The sequence below is a fragment of the Peromyscus californicus genome, unplaced genomic scaffold, assembly GCF_007827085.1.
Source record: "Peromyscus californicus insignis strain IS unplaced genomic scaffold, ASM782708v3 Scaffold_7__1_contigs__length_154581171, whole genome shotgun sequence".
Taxonomy (NCBI): Eukaryota; Metazoa; Chordata; class Mammalia; order Rodentia; family Cricetidae; genus Peromyscus; species Peromyscus californicus.
The window spans coordinates 140,508,313-140,525,655 of record NW_026294595.1 but is presented as its reverse complement, the minus strand read 5'-3'; the positions used below and the strand labels follow the sequence as shown (position 1 = coordinate 140,525,655).

General features: G+C 49.1%; 1 protein-coding gene across 1 annotated transcript in view; it reads right to left on the bottom strand.

Moving 5' to 3' along the window:
- Positions 1–17,343, bottom strand: part of Eya2 (EYA transcriptional coactivator and phosphatase 2) — a 174,764-nt gene that overhangs the window by 51,371 nt on the left and 106,050 nt on the right. The window contains exons 6-7 of the mRNA XM_052723360.1: positions 12,430–12,497; positions 9,942–10,119 (exon numbers count right to left, since the gene is read on the bottom strand). Coding sequence (XP_052579320.1) covers positions 9,942–10,119; positions 12,430–12,497 — 246 coding nt within the window. The remainder of the gene's footprint in view (positions 1–9,941; positions 10,120–12,429; positions 12,498–17,343) is intronic.

The following is a 17,343-nucleotide window of genomic DNA, read 5'->3' as shown; positions in this document are numbered from 1 at the left end:
TAGCAAAGGCTGGGGGCACAATTCAGCTGGTAAAGCAGCTGCTGTGTGGGCACGAGGACCTGACTTTGATTCCAGAGGGTGATCCCAGTGTCGGGGAGATGGAGATTGGTAGAGCCTCAGAGCTGGTAGGCCAGCTACTCCTGCTTAATTAGTGAGCTCCAGGCCAATGAGAGACTTTGTCTCAAAGGAGGTGGAGGGTGACATTTTTGGAGGGTGACACCTGAGATTGTCATCTGGTTTCTACACACAAATGCATGCAGGGTGTTGTGTAGTGGTAGGGGTGTTACGAAAGAGGTCTGTAAGGAAGGCTTCCTAAGTGAGGGGGTATCTGCTCAAAGATCTAGAAGAAGCAACATCAGGCAGCTCTGACTACAGTGAACAGGCCACGCTAATGGCTTGAGGACTCCTAGGCAGACAGAAGGATGAAAATGCATGCCCCCAGGGAGGTGATCTTCCAGCACTTCCACCCCAGGCTCATGCTTTGGGGGCTTGATCCCCAGAGTGCTGATGGTGGGATTTGTCAAAGGTGGAGCCTTGTGGGAGGTCCTCAGATTAACTGGGGACACACTCTGAAAGGTCCTGGGTCCCCCCAGAACTGTGAACTAGATAAACCTCTCCTTTATAAAGTTGGCCACTCTCTGGGATTGCATCATGGCAACATAAAAACACGGCCTCATATATCTATCTAGTTTCAAGAGAGGCCCCAGAGACACATGGGTATATGTGGCTTCGTGAGGGGGCTGAACCTGTCTGGGGTCCCTGCAAATGAATGGCAAGATTCGGGCCTGTTCTTGTGAGTATAACATCAGAACTGTGGACCTACTTGGACCGTCAGAGACATCCCAGCCTATTCCTCACTCCTCAGTTTCTTGTTTTAGCTTCTAAATATGTCCTGCAGATGCCAGCTCTCCTTCGGGTCTCAGGTCACTGTGGAGGGAGGGTCAGCTTTTTCTAAATATATTTGGGAATGGTCTGGGTTCTTTCTTCTACCCTGAAAAGACTGTTTTCCTTCAAAACCCAGGGACTCAACTTTGTTTAATATTTATAAAGCTCCTTAGCAGACTAAGGGACACAAAAGGAAAAGGAGTGTGATGTGAGATATCAGGGTGCCGAGCATTTTTTCACAAGCCAGCATTTTTGGGGCACAGCATTGGACACTCCCAGCATGGAGTCAGAAACAGCTTTCTTTAGGAGGAAGAATTTCTTCTCAGCTCAGATACTTGATTAAAGCAGTAAGAGGGGATATTTTAGCTGGTCCTCATGGTACAGATGTAATCTCAGCTACTTGGAAGGCTGAGGCAGGAGGATCAAAAGTTCAAGACTGTCCCGAGCTACAGAGTGAGTTCAAGGTCAGCAATGTAGTGAGACTTTGTCTCAAAAAGTGGAAAAGAGGGCTGGGGCTGGGGCCATAGCTCAGCGGTAGAACACTTGCCTAGCATGCTCAAGACCCAGGCTTCACTCCCCACTACTGAAAATCGGTAGACATCTTTGTTGTAATATTGGCTCATGGATATCTGCAGATCTTTCGAAGCCATGCAGTTTTAGTTTGGTTAAAATGAAACCAGCACTGGTGGGGGTGATTTGAACAATACAAGTATGTTATTTTAAAAAAAATTAAAAATTGTATGTGTGTGTGTGTGTGTGTGTGTGTGTGTGTGTGTGTGTGTGTGTATATGTACAGGTTATGTATGTGCACATGAGTGCAGGCTCCCTTAGAGACCACAAGGGGGCGACAGATCCCTGGAGCTTGAGTTTCAGGTAGTTGTGAGCCACCCAAAATGGGTGCTGGGAACTGAACTCACATCCTCTGCAAGAACAGTGCGCCCTTTTGACTGCTGAGGCATCTCTCCAGCTCCAGTGTTCCAGAGGCTGGGAAGTTTGACATTAAGGTGCCAGCTGGTCCAGTTCCCGGTGAAGTCTCTGGGCTTGTCAGTGGGTAGGGTTTTGCTGTATCTTCCACAGGAGTGAGAGAGATCTGCTTTCTTACCTGTTCTTACAGAGACATTAACCCTAAGGGTTCCATCTTCCTGACTCAGTCACCTCCTAAAGCCCTACCTCCAAGCATCGCCCCACTGACGATGAGGGAGCTGACAGGTGACTTCTTTCTGGGGATGGATAAACATTCAGGCGCCAGATGTCGCTGAGGCGAAGCCCTGTCTCGCTCTCCTTGTTGGCAAGTTTTGGAAGTGTTAAGCACTTCTACACCTTCAACTTGCAAATATTGTAAATTATATTAATTAAATTCCAATTTTAAGCCATTTTTTGCATCCTTAGGATAAAACCCTAATCAATAAAAGTTTAGGTTTGGCTTACTGTGGTTTCTTTAGAAGTCTCTCTGTTTATGAAGTGTGTGGCCTGGGTCCTTTTTTTTTTTTTTTTATCATGCCCTTGCCCCAGTTCAGCATTGGGCTAGTGATGCTCTCGGAGGGGGCCTCAGGAAAGTATGGCTTTAATTTTCTTGGAAATTTGTGTAGAATCAGTAGTTCTTACTAAAGCTTTCAGTAGAATTAACTAGCAAAGCCATCTGGGGCTGGTGTTTTCTTTGTGGTTTCTGTTTTCTTTTGAGACAGGGTCTCATGTAGCCCAAGCTGGAGCAGATTTCACTGTGTAGGCAAGGATGGCTTTGAACTCCTGATCTTCCTGCCTCCCACTGCTAGCCCTGAGATTAGTGTGCACCATTACACCTGGCTTTATGTGGTACTGGTGATGGAACCCAGCTCTTCATGCACTCTAGGCATGTACTTTACCAATAGTGTCACACCCCCAGCTCTGCGTTTTGATCTTCAACAACGACAAGAACAATAAAAATATTAGTTTGTTCACTGGGTACACGCCTGTGTAGGGAACCACTTTCTTCTTGTGTTAGCCAGATATTTCTGTCTTACACGGAATCCATATTTGATCTAAGTTGTCAACTCAGGCACCATCATGATGATGTCAGCTCTCTCCTTCGTAGTCATTTTACACCCTACCCCCTTCTGTTTTCAGCTTTCACTGATTCCCCACCCCCCCCACACACACTCCGTCTCTTATTTCTGTACCTCTGCTTACTTTGGGTTTAATTTGTCTTCTTTTGTGAGTTTCTTAAGATAGATGAGCTCTTGGGGCTGGAGGGAAGGCTCAGTGGTTAAGAGCACTGGCAGGTCTTCTAGAGGACCCAGGTTCAATTCCCAGCACCTACGTGGTGCTCACAAACATCTGTAATTCCAGTTACAGGGTATCTCATGACCTCTTCTGGCCTCCATGGGCACTGCACGCATGTGGTATGCATACATAGAAAGGCAGACAAACACTTGTATGCACAAAATAAAAATAAATATTTTTTAAAAATTAAAAAGATGAGATGTTCTTTTTGTAATCTCCTTTTTCTTTGCTTTTTTTCCCCCAAAATAATATTTTATTAATTATTTGGGAATTTCATACAATGCTCCCTGATCACACTCACTTCCCATTTCTCCCAGGCCCACCCTCCCACCCTTGTGCCCATCCCCCCACCCCCAGAAGGCCAAGCAAACACCAAGTCTAATTTCTGTTGTCCATACGCTCACTGGAGCGTGGTCAAACTCCCAGTGGCCAGGCCCTTAGAGTCCTTCCCCACCCCTCCGCCAGAAGCCACCAACCGTGAAGAGCTACACTTCACCACCTTTACCACAGGTTTAAAAGGACTTTCTTCCATAGCTTCCTGTCTGGACGGCTTCTGTTTTTGAGAGTCAGGGGAGAGGTTGTCACAGAAGCCTTCAGTGTCTGTAACACTCAATTATGAGTCTGCAGTCACCGATACAACTGTGAAAGAAGCTTCCTCACTCATAGCAGCAGCGACAGCATGAATCATGAACTTCCACATGGCCTCCAGCCACAGCACAGGGCACGGACATCAGCATGGCCTCCAGCCACAGCACAGGCCACGGACATCAGCAAGGCCTCTGTCAGCAACCAGGACCACAGACATCAATATAGTCAGTGGTGGCAGCACAGACCGTGGAAGTCTTTCCAGGAGACTTGATCCAGAAAACGAACCGTTCTTCATCTCTGGATATCTCGCTTTGTCGATGGGGGTGAAGCGTCACCCACAGCAAGCCGGTGGTGGCCTGAGCCTCCCGCTGTGGGTGACGCTGCGGTCCTTTGTGCGTCATGCTCCCATCCCTGCTGCCACGGCATCTCTAGTCCCTTTCTCTCCTCCGAGCTGCATCAGTCCTCTATCTTTTTTCCAATTCCATGAAACCACTTTTTAAAAGCATCGTCCCATGAGACCTGGCTTTTTAAAGTTGTTTCCGAGATATCGTGCGCTCTGCAGATTCACCCTCCATCGCCATCTCCCCTCAAAGCCTCCATGGGTCTCTGAGGCTCCTCGGAGCACCCTGTAGCCTGCGGGTGCTGGTGATGCCTCCGTCTTTACATGATCCCTTTCTTCTCTTCTGACAGTCATTTGCTGCTAAAAATTCCCCTTTGCTGTTTTAATGACATTCCATAAATTTTGATACGCTGTGTTTTTATTTTCATTCAACTCAAAGTACTTTTAAATTTCCTTTTGGTTTCCTCTTTGACCTCCAAGTTACCTAGAAGTGTGTTATTGAGTTTCCAAACGATTGAGAAATTTCCAGACATACTTGTTATTTATTACTGATTTAATTCTATGCTGCCAGAGGACGGGCTTTCTGTCTTGAATGCTAACTTAACTGGAACTTGCTTTCTGGTCCAGATTGTGAGTCTATCTCAGTAAATGCCCCAGATGCTGCTGGGGACACACGCTGCTGAGACGTGCTGTACAGACATCTGTTATCACAGTCTTTCTCTTCCATTCCACATTCCCAGCTTTCTTCTCCAGAGAAAATGACCATGAATAGCTCCTTTGCCTTTTTCCAGAAACTTCCTATGCAAACACAGACTTTGGGGACACATTTCATGAATAGTTTTTTTTTCCCGTGTGGGTGAGTTAAGACACAGTCTCACTCTGTGGTTGTCTGGCCTGGAACTCAGTATGTAACTCAGGTCAGACTTGAACTCATGGCAATCCCCCTGCCTCAGTCTCTTAGGTGCTGAGATCTCAGGTGTGAGTGAGACACCATGCCTGGATTTTCGTATGTGGTGCTTTTACTTCTCTCTACCTATAATAGCAGTTCAAAGAGGGCCACTTGGACAGGTATCACCGCATCTTTTTCAGAGCTGCATAGTATGCCACTGGTAGATGTATCACCTTTTACCTAACTTGGGTCCTGCTGAGTACTACCACTTTGTTTCTAGTCTTTTGCTCTGATAACTGTAATAAGGATTCTTTTTCATAAGTGTTTGTATTTATGTGAGAGTTGTCTTTAGGATAATTTCTTAGTTGTAGAATAGTTGGGTTAAAGAATACATGCATTTCTAAGTTTGTTAGGTGTTATCTGATTGCAGAGAAAAACCTTAAACCTCTTCTTGAGAGCTTGACCTTCTCTCATTGGCTAAGGAGGGTAGTTTAAGAAGTTAAAAAACAACCTCCCAACTTCTTTTGGGTAATTTGTAACACATTAAACAACGGAAAGGAGTTTTTAAACAGTGACCGGTGGTGCCTGTTCTCTTGGGTCTGGACAGGTGTTGAGACCACACCCTGCTTAGCAGGCTGCCCAGCGTCCTCTGCACAGATGTTCATGCCTGTCAGAGAAGTGTGTCCTTCAGTGTGGCTGGGGGTGGAGGCAAGGCTCAGAGCTGGTGGGATCAGTCAATCAAACCACTGGAATAGCGGGGAAACACCAGGCACCCTAGACAGTTTCAAAAGTGGAGTTCTGAAGAACACACTAAATGTCTGTGTGTGCACACATAAGTGTGTTCATGTGTGTGCATGTTTGTGCACATGTCTGTGCACGTGTATGTACACGTGTGTGTGCACACAGGCTAAATGCTCTTCCTGTGTAACAGATACTGGGGAAAGAGGCTGGGCACCTCAGTTAGAGGTGACAGTTACTGAGGCCATTAGACTACAAACTTTTGGAATATTTATTTATTTCTTGTGCATGAGTGTTTGCCTGTATGTATATCTGTGCATCCCATTTATGTCTGGTGCACTCAGAGGTCAGAAGAGGGCATCAGATCCCCTGGGACAAGAGTTACTAATGATTGTGAGCCACAATTTGGGTGGTGGGAACTGAACTCAGGACCTCTAGAAGAGCAGCCAGTTCTCTTAACCACTGAGCCATCTCTCCAGTCCTGTGATGCCATTAAAATAGTTTTATATGAGCTTGTGAGACACAGTAAAAGCATCCCAGCCACTTATTATTTATTTATTATTTATACCTGAGGCCATTTATTTATTACTTATAATTTATTATATCTGAGGACGAGGGATAAACGAGAAATGGGGGACAGTGAAGGGACACTTTAGATACGTGAGTCCTGTGTTTGCTCCTGGTGGAGCCCAGAGATAGCCTGGCCATATAATCCAAATCCCCAGGAAGGGCACTGTGTGAGTCAGGTTCACCCTGGTCTCTGGACCCACTGGTCCATCTTCCGGTAGCTTGTCTCCATCCCAATTTCCCATCAGCCCCTGGCTTCTCTCCTTTGTTGAAACCAGTGCACAGAGGCTACATTCAGAGAACCAGGATGCCAAAGATAGACCGAGCTCAGGGAGAGGCGTTTACTGGACTCCATGTTCTTTCTCCAAAGAAAATGAAGTTGCTAAGCACGAAGGAACTATGTGTTTGGTAAATATTCTGGGACAAAACTACGAAGATTAGCCCCACACTCCGTCGCGAAAGCTGACTTCGAAATGCTTGACCAGGTGTCTCCATTTGTCTTTGGAACAGGGATGAAGAGCTCCTCAGGGAAGGAACATGCAGATCTGGACCCACACCAAGAGCCCAGGGAGAGGGGCCAGGGTTCCCCACAGCTTCTTTCCCACCCTTATCTTAAGCAAGGAATAGCTAGTAATGAATATCCACACGGCATTGGGCTGCCAAGTTTCCACCAAGCCCGAGAACACCAGTAGACCCAGAAAAGAGCCAGAAGGATGAATTTAAGGCAGGGTGGGGAAGCAGGAGCATGGAGAATTAAGGGTCATCCTTGGCTACATACTGAATTCAAGGACAGCCTGGGCTACATGAGAGAGACCCTGTCTCAAATACGACAAAACAACAAAAGAATGAGACTGTATGCTGGGTGCACCTGTGACCCCAGCACCTGGACCCCAGCACCTGTGACCCCAGCACCTGTGACCCCAGCACCTGTGACCCCAGCACCTGGACCCCAGCACCTGAGACCCCAGCACCTGTGACCCAGCACCTGGGAGACACCTGGTTTGCAGAATAGCTTAGCAATCTGGGACCTCCTCCTGCCTCAAGCTTCACACATGCTCCTTAACAGACAAAGCAACCTGCCACTCCACCTCAAAACCCCCTAGTAACTCCCTTTTGTGGCCAGACACATCCTGGAACTGGGGGCAGTGGGCTGCTCCAATTTGGACTGGTTTTGGGTACACACACCATAAGGCAAACTGTCCTCTGAGTGACCTTTTAGGGAAAATCTTCTATTTACCATCTTATGCCTATGCATGATTGGGCATGCATATGATTAAGCCAGATGCATCATGGGAAAGGATATCTGCAGCAAACCAAGGTTTATATAATCCAGGCCTGTCAGTCAAAACAGAAAATTACCCACATTCTGCCCCGAGCAACCAACTCCTCCTCCTCTGGGACCCACAAAAGGAAACCCCAGAAGTAACCTAGGGCTCTAGAGCAACCTGCTGGAGCCCACCACTCCCCTGCAATGTATCCGTGCTGGGCTTTTGCTTTGCCCTGAATAAAACCCTTGTGGCTTTGCTATTTCTGTGCACTTCATGACTTCTATGAACAAGACACCAAGAACCTGGAAACACCTGGTCCAGACAGCAACCTCTAGTAATAGGTGGGAGCCTGCAGCAGGAAGGTTGCAAGTTTGAAACCAGCCTGGGTGGTATAGCTCAGAGCTGAGGTGGGACCCAGGTCAGGCGTGAGGATGTCTCCTTGGCCTTCTGGCTCTGGGGTTCTGGGTTCCCTTGCCCCTCCCCCTTCCTCTTAGTCTATTGGTTCTGGTAGGGCTGACCCAACTCTAGCTTCAGCTGTGGGCCAAGACCCAGATCCATATCTGCCATCCTAGGACTGTATCTGAGCCACAGAGACTTGCTGCAGGACGCACATGTGACTAAGCTGGCCAGTGACAGCACTCCAGGGCTCTGGCAGAAGTGTCTAGAAAGGAGAGGCATTGCTTTGTGGTGGTTGGTGTAGCAGGCAGGATGAAGACCTGAGATCGGAGGCCAAGGCTCAGCAATTTGTCAGGACACCCCTGAAGCTGTGCTGATCCCCGACACTGTGGTTACACCTTCTTTCCTTCCTTCCTTCCTTCCTTCCTTCCTTCCTTCCTTCCTTCCTTCCTTCCTTCCTTCCTTCCTTCCTGTCTGTCTTCTGGAGCCTAAGTCCTGTGCAATACAAGGGTTCCCTAAAACTGTGGTGCCTCAGAGATGAATGTGCCTCAGGGCTGTGTAAGCATTCTAGAAAGCTGAGGCCTGTGAGTCACAGCAGCCAAACTTCCTCAGATATTGGATTCCAGAGGGCCTCTGGCTTGCTGCTAGGCAGATTTATCTTATTATTTAGTATGTGTGTGTGCAGTGCCTGCAGAGTCCAGAAGATGGCGTCAGATCTCCTGGGACTGGGATTAACCGCAGTTGTGAGGCACCCAAGGTGGGTGCTGAGAACAAGCTCGGCCCTCTGCAAGAGCAGCAAGTGCCCTTCACAGCTGAGCCATTGCTCGAGCTCCCCCACCCTCCATCAGTCCTGCCCACTGTGCACTTTGGAAGACATCTCAATCGTGCATGGCCAAAGAGTAGCTCGGCACAGAAGATGAAACCCTGTGGACCTGGGTTCGAGGTCTAGCACCACGGTTACTAGTCAGTTACCTGTTACTGTGTGGAAGGGAGTGGAGCCAGGGCTGAGAAACCCTTTTCTTGTGAGGATGGTGGCAACTTACTCCAATCTGCAAATGTATCTGTGTGACTATTTGATTCTGGTCTACAAAGACCAAATGGACAGTGTCCTGGGGCTGAAGAGATGGCTCAGTGGCTGAACGCACACACTTGCTGTTCTCACAGAGATGCTGGGTTCAGGTCCCAGCACACACATGGCACATCACAACCATCTGTAGCTCCAGTTTCATGCCAGCAAAACATACATATATGTAAAAAACAAAAATAAATAAATCTCAAAAAAAAAAAAACAACTTCAGAGCCCTTTATAGGCGTTTAAACTAAGGAGTGCCTGGAAAACAGCAGGTGCTGTGATGTTATTGTGTTCCCCAAAATATTGTGCACCCTAATAAACTTATCTGGGGTCAGAGACAGAACAGCCACTAGATACAAAGGCTAGAAAATGGTGGCACTCACACCTTTAATCCTAGCATTCCAGAGGTAGAAATCCCTCTGGATCTATCTCTGTGAGTTCAAGGCCACATTGGAAAGGCCAGGCATGGTGACACATGCCTTTAATCCCAGAAAGCGAGCCTTTAATCCTAGGGTGTGAGGCAGAAAGCAGAAAGGTATATAAAGCGTGAAGACCAGAAACTAGAAGCTTTTGGCTGGTTAAGCTTCAGGCTTATAAGCAGCAGTTCAGCTGAGAACCATTTGGATATGAGGACACAGAAGCATCCAGTCTGAGGAAACAAGACCAGCTGAGAAGTTGGCCAGTTGAGGTTAGCTGTGGCTTGTTCTGTCTCTCTGATCTTCCAGAATTCACCCCAATACCTGGTCCGGGTTTGATCTTATTAATAAGAACTTTTTAAGATTCATGCTACAAGGTGCTTAATAAATGCGTGTTCCTGAGGGCAGAGAGGAGGATGCAAGTGTGCACTTCTTTTGGACCACAGCTCACAGATCTCCTTCACACGGGCGCTCAGACCCTCAGACCACGGGCACAAATGACAGCAAAGGTGAGCGGACTTACCGGCCAGTGACTCAGAACTCTGGTTGGGGACATTGTGAGGAGCCTCCTGGAGGACATAGGTGGACGTGGAGAGGGGCGAGGAGCAGAGGCTGCTGGCGGGGACGTAGGGAGGGTTGTAGGATGGGCTGAAATACTGGGGGTACTGGTTCTGTGGGAAGCCGGGGTAGGAGGGGTAATCCTGGCAAGAGAAAAACAGACATGGATTGAGTGAGGAGATGCTTTCTCTTCAGAGTAAACATTGACCATCCAGACCATTGCCATTTGGTTTCCCCTAAGTGGAATCTGACCCAAGAGTCAAGAGCAATTGTGTGCAGGCAGAAAGTAGAGGAGATGCAGGGGAAGGAGGGATGGGCCACAGCGTGGAAATGGCAGGATGGCCCACACCGGGAAGACGGAGGTGCTGGGACTCCCCACTCACACATGCTTCTCCCAAGGGGTGGGAGCTGCGATGTGGACATGCTGAGTCTAGCCATCTCTAAAACAGCTCCCAGGGCTGGGGGCGGGGATCGGGGATTGAGTGGGGACCTCCCTGACACTCCCTGCCTGCCCTACACACTGGTTGTAGAGAAAATCCCAAGTTCAAGGACTTGAGCGCTTGCAGATGGAGGTTGGTTGATGGCCCTAAAGAACAGGAGTGTGGCCTTGACAGTCCCTTGGTCAATGCTGTGTCTCCTGCATGAGAACTTCAAAGACGTTGTGTGACCAATGAAGGGAGCACAGTCATGGGGTGGGGAATGTTTCAGGCACAATTTGGGGACCAAGTCACAAATGCAACAGCCCCTACAATATCAAGGGTCCAGAATAGTCCTCATTAGGAAATGCCAGTCAGCCTGCATCAAGTTCAACAGGGTGGTTCTGCCCCCAGCCCTGGCCATCATTGTTTCAAACACTCTGCTCAGAGTCACAATCATCACCCTCATCACCTCTACCACCATTATCACCATCACCATCATCATAACTACCACCACCATTACCATCTCCATCATCATAACCACAAGACCACAGTAACTACCGCCACCACCACCATTACCATCTCCATCATCAAAACCACAAGACTACAGTAACTACCACCACTACCATGATTACCATCACCACCATCACCATCACCATCCTCACCATCTCCATCATATTCACCATCACCCTATCGCCACCACCATGATTACCACCACCACCACCATTATCATTACCATCAGTGATCACCATCAGCAAGTTCTCACAAGGAACTCAGAAAGTTCTATGCCCTGGGCCCCAGCTCATCTCTGCTAAGTCAGAATTTCGGGGAGTCTGAATTTGTGACAGGGTCTTAGAGTGAAATGGACAGACACCCAGACTTAAAAATTGCTCCTTGCACTTCTGTGTCTTAGAAACACATGGACTTTTGGTTTTGAAAGAATTTCAGATTTACAGGAAGTATATAAAAGAGGGTTCTTTAGCCAGTTCCCCTAAAAGTCCTGGAGATCAGACCCAGAGCCTCAAGTATGCTGGCAGAGTTACACACTCTACCTCTGGAAGGCTAATTTCTTTCTTTTTAAAAATGATTTATTTATTCTTATTTTATGTGCATTGGTGTTTTGCCTGCATGTATGTCTGCGTGAAAGCATCGGGTCCCCTGGAACTGGAATTACAAACAGTTGTGAGCTGGCATATGGGTGCTGGGAATCGAACTAGGGTCTTCTGAAAGAGCAGCCAGTGCTCTTAACCACTGAGCCATCTCTCCAGCCCCTGTAGGCTAATTCTTTAAAAAAAATTTATATGTATGTGTATGTGTCCATATGGGTGTATGCCACATGCATGCAGGTGCCCACAGAGACCAGAAGAAGGTGCCAGGTCCCCTAAAGCTGTAGTTACAGGCAGCTGTGAGCCGCCTGGGGCGAGTACTGAGAACCAAACTCCAGTCTTCCACTATTCCTAAGCACTGAGCTTTCTCTCCAGTCCCCAGATAATTTTTTCTTTAGGCTGTCTGAGACAAAGTCTCATGTAGCTCAGGCTGGCCTTGAACACACTACATAGCTGAGGATGACCCTGAACGCCTGGTCTTCCCTCATGCCTCACCCTCCTGATTGCTGGATGACAGGTGTGCACCACCACATCCAGCTCTTTTCTAGACTGATTCTTCACGGACTCCAGGGAAACCAAGGGAATTCTACAGTGCATTCCACGGAGCAATGCTGAAGCCCCCATTGGAGGTAGAGGGAGCAGGATATGTTGTTCAGAGAAAGCACATACACTGCGCTCACAGCCCACATTCAGGAACTCCTAGATGCTTCGGGCTCAGGTAAGATCGGACCTGACATCTTGAGGATCTTGTAATTTTATTTCTAGTGGTCTTTTGTACACTATGATCCCTGGAATCCCCAGACCTGGGCAGGGTTAAGAGGCCATGTTTCTGGTGGGGACTGTGTGTGTGAGGTGGCTCTGTTGTGCACCTGAGTTAAGGGGAACATTGAAAGAAAGAACGGAGAGGAGAATTGGCAGGCGCCATGTCTACCTGGTGCATGCTCCCAAATCCGGCCGTGTTGGTCAGTCCGTTGGTGCCTTGGTAGAGCCCTGAGGTGCCTGCAGAAGGACAGGACAGGTTAGGACCCCATCCGGGAGGGCTCGGGGGAGGAGTAGCAAAAGATGTGGCCCTCAGGCCTGGGGCGGGGAGGGCAGAACCTGTGACCTGGAGCCGAGTCTCCTGGCCCCGTTTAGTAAACGAGGAAAAGAATGCGTTTGGAGGCATTAAGGAGAGCAGTAAAGGTGACCCTGTACACCGCGGTGTCAGCCCAGCCTACTGTGGTTTCTGGAGCATTGTCTTATTCTAATGCACAGTGTCAAGCTTGGCGGTAAGTGCCTTTACCTGCTGAGCCATCGTGGTGATCCTGGTAACTTTTTTTTCATTTGTTTTTTGTTTTTTTGAGACAGGGATTCTCTGTGTAGCCCTGACTGTCCTGGAACTCGCTCTGTAGACCAGGCTGGCCTCAGACTGATAGAGATCCACCTGCTTTTGCCTCCCAAGTGCTGGGATTATCCTCAGTCCCAAACTATTTTTTCTAAACTGTGGTAAAAATTATGGAACATAATACCACTTTATCCAGTTTAAAGTGTACAATAAGGGGCATTAAATGCATTTATATTGTGTGTCACCATTATAACATCCATCACTAAGACTTTTCTAGAACATTCTAGAAAATCTCCAGAATCTTGTAAAATTGGAACCCTGTGCATTAGAGAAACGCGTCATGGCACAGCCCTTGGCAACTGCCATTCTGTTTGCCTATATGGATCCAGCTGGTTCAGGAATCTCACAGAAGTAGAATCATCCAGTATTTGTCTTTTTGTGTTGACCTCTCCCTTCCTCCTCATGTCAGTCTTGAGAAGGCACAATCACCGTTCTCATTTTCTCTGTGGAGAAGGGCAGGCTGAGGACTGTGGCCTGTGCTGACAGGCTGTGCACCTGGGAAAATCTTTATTCATTCCCCACTTCAAGCAGACAGATCCTGTGGTGTGGGGCACACCAACCCGAAGTGTAAGGGATGTCTCCTGGGGGCCAGCAGAGGCCAGAGCGGCACAACATTCTCCAAGCTGTTTCACAAAAAGCTGCCAGCCCAGACAGCTCTGCCCAGAGACCCTGTCCTTCAGGCATGCAGGGGACAGAGGCATCCACAAGCCGCGGAGAACTCCAGAGCTGTTCTAGAAGTTCTACTCCAAGAACCAGAATGGGGGAGGGGCGAGTCAAGGGGAAGGAAGGGACAGCTAGTGACAGAAGGAAGGAAGGAAGGAAGGAAGGAAGGAAGGGAGGAAGGAAGGAAGGAAGGAAGGAAGGGAATCAAACTGTGGCGGCCTGAAGCGATTCCAGTGGCCCTCTCCCAGGTTCTGAGAGCCACCAAGCACACAGTGGGTCCTCTGTTAACCTGTTGCCAGCTGCTAGCAACTACTTAACAAACAGGTTTCCTAACTGTGTGAAATGTGCACTTTCCAAGTCAAGTCTGTCCAATAAACCCTACTCTGATCTCAGACCAACGCCAGGAAAGAGGAGCCTCTAGTATGCTTAACAAAAGCCAGGGTTAAAACTTGAAGGGAGGAGCAGGCAGATCTCTGTGAGTTCAAGGCCAGCCTGGTCTAGAAACCGAGTACCAGAACAGCCACAGTTATACAATACAATGAAATCCTGTCTCGAAACAAACAAACAAACAAACAAACAAACAAACAAACAACCCCTCCCTCCAAAAAAAGCCTGGAAGTGAGGAACCCTGAGGAGGTAGATGAGAGCTAGGCTCTTGGAAGGATAACCAGGCCAGCACCCTCAAGTCTGCCTGCCTCCCATGGAGGCCCCTTGCAAGGCCCTCTGAGGAGCCATACACAAGGCATCATTACCTTTTCCCATAGTGAGCTTTAGGTGGAGTTATATCTAATACAACATGGCAACAGACTGAATTGTGGGTAAGTACAGTTCTAAGAAAGCTTCAGCCTGTTCCAGGAAGGAGACCAACCAAGACCAACCCAGAGGAGGGGCATCATGGCACACCCAAGGCCAGACACTGGAGGCAGCCCCCAGCCTCTGCCATAGGCTCTGCCCGCCCTTCATGAGGGGGAGCTAGTTTTCTGATTCTGTTTTCTCACCTGCAGCAACAACTATGCCTACCTGCTCTCTTCCCATGCCCGCCTGGTGTGAACTCTGTTCTAAGGCAGGCAGGAGGTGTCTCTCAGCTCTAACGCTTCCATCAGCTGCCTCCCCGGGACCTTGGGGACTCAGAGAAATCCTGAATGGTGACTAGGGAAAGGGTGGGGTCAGGGAAGGCTTCATCAGGACCAAGGTCCAAAGGAGGAAGAGGAAGTGGCTGGACAAAGAGAACCAGAGGTACAGGACCCCACTGGGCCTCTCTCCTGATTTCCATTACACAGAGGGCCTTTGATCGTAAAGGGCCCAGACCCTGTTCATCCCAGTGTGACCCACTCTGTCCATCCCAGTGTGACCCACTCTGTCCATCCCAGTCTGACCCACTCTGTCCATCCCAGTATGACCCACTGGGATCCCACACTGTCCTCAGGCAGAAGATGGCCTGGGTGGAAAGTCTAGGCTAGCCCATTCCACTCAAGGTCATCTCTTTGGTCCTGGACAATCCTGGCTGTGGTATTTCCTTCCCCCTGCTCTTCTGTGTGAAATTAAGGAAGGATGACAGGACAAAGGGTGGCCATAGCCAGTCCCTGGCTCTTTCTCAAAACAGCATTTTGTTTATCTTTATTTTGTGATTCCAGGATGGGTCATCCGAAGAATAGACAGCTGAGGAGAGAAGAGATGTCAGCTGACCCAGCAGGGAATCCCTCGTGGTCCGAGATGGGGTATAAAGTCTGGGCCACAGTGCCTGGGTCCTGGGGAGCTTTCACAGCCTCATCTCAGGGGCGGGATGCTAGGCACAGACGTCGCTGGCTGGGGTAATGTATGGTGAGGGCAGGAAGGCTGGCAGTGGCAGGTCCTGCTGGAGCCCTCTCCACTGTCCCCACCCTCTCGGAGACAGGATGCTCTAAGTTGGACATGGACTGATTAGAATAAGCTCTGCAATCCCCAGCCTCTTTTGGGGACATGATAGGGTCTAGACAAGGGGAGAGATGGGATGGGCAAATGAAATGCAGCTTCCTGGTTGTGCTCTCACAGGGCAGGCAGGGCCAGGCCGAGGGAGTGAGGCCTGCCACACTCGAGAGAGGAGCTGCCACACTGCACTGTGTGTGTGTGTGTGTGTGTGTGTGTGTGTGTGTGTGTGTGTGTGTGTGTGTACATGGAGGCCAGAGGTTGTCATCCAGTGTCTCCCTCAGTCACTCTCCTCCTCAGTCTGAGGCAGGGTTTTTCACTGAACCTGGGGCTCTAAACTGACTAGCCATCAAGTCCAGGAATCTTCTCTCTCAGCTCCCCGGGCGGGCGCTGGGGTTACAGGCATGTGCTGCCATGCATGGCTTTTTGTAGAGATGCTAGAGGTGAACTCAGGTCCGCAGGCCTGCAGGGCCTGCACCTTTGCTGCCTTGCACTGAGGCGCTAATGGGGTGCTAATGAGGCACCAAAGAGATGACTGATTCTGTGGCCCTTCTTATTTATTTATTGGTCCTTCTTTCTTATCTCACTTTTCATGCATTCATTTCCTCTCAGTTCACATCCTGGGCAGTGACTGTGAGGTGTGTGGAACTGTTCCACTCTGTGTTTTTACTTCTGTTTTTCTGTTACTATAAGGAAACACTGGGGGCAGGTTAACTCTATAAAGAAAAGAGGTTTGATTAAAATCTTAGGCTAAGGTGCAAGATCAGGCCGCCAGATGAATGAGGAAGGCCCTTTTGACAGATGCCATCATGGCTGAAGGGGTGTGTGTGTGTGTGTGTGTGTGTGTGTGTGTGTGTGTGTGTAAATGAAAGATTACATCACCAGGCAGAGAACTGGGTGGCCGATGCTTGCTCTTCTATGACTCTCTTATAGCTAGTTAATCCAGGATCCCATGAGAACCACCTTCTGAGGGCAGAGTTCCCATGACCTAATGACCTCCCAACATCAGCTTTCAGGAGATCCTCTGGGGACAAACTACATCCAGGCCACGGGCGCACGTTGATTGCTAGTACAGGGCACACACAGGTACTCGGGTGTCAGGTCTGTGAGGTCTGCTGTGTAATTCATCTCCCAGGTTTTACACGCCATCAAATGGCTCTGACCTCAATGCTGAGAGCATCATCTATGCCCTGGCAGTGGCCTGGTCCTCTGCTGTGTGCCCTCCTCACACTGGTCCTGACTGCCCAGGAGGGCACAGGTGTGAAGTCCCTAACAAGGCTGCTGTGTGGGTCCTCACACTCATCCACTATGGGCCTGGATGCCTTGGAGGAGACCAGGGAGGGCTGCCTGGAGTAGGGGAGCTTGTGTTATTCTCTGTACCTGTCCCCACCCCCAGCATTCAGCACAGAACTGCTGGCCAGTTTTTGCTGTTCTGATATGAGTGTCATGATTCATGTTTCTCTGGTGGCTCGTGACTCTAAGTGTCCCCTCCAGGGCCTGTTGCCCTCTGGATTTCTTCTGTTTAATGAGAGGGCGACAGTTGCTATGGAAACTCCTCCTCTCTTTCCAGGGCTGAGTCCAGCTTCCCCTTAACCCCAGCCCTTCAGGGCCCTTCAATGACTGACATTAATAGTGTGAGATAAATAAGGATGGAACAACACTGGGGGCCACCACGGAGGACTGTAGATGTCCCCTCTGGGCTGGCCATCACGCACAGGGGACCTGTGTGGCCCTGTCACAGATCTACATGGCAGGTTGGGAGGTGGCTCACCCCAGGTCAGTTTGAGCCAGCTGCTGAACCACTCAACATAGATCACCTCTTACTGCAGTTCTTTGGGGCCAATCTAAAGTGACCTAGCTGTCACCCACATACGGGACATCTGTGTTGGGCTT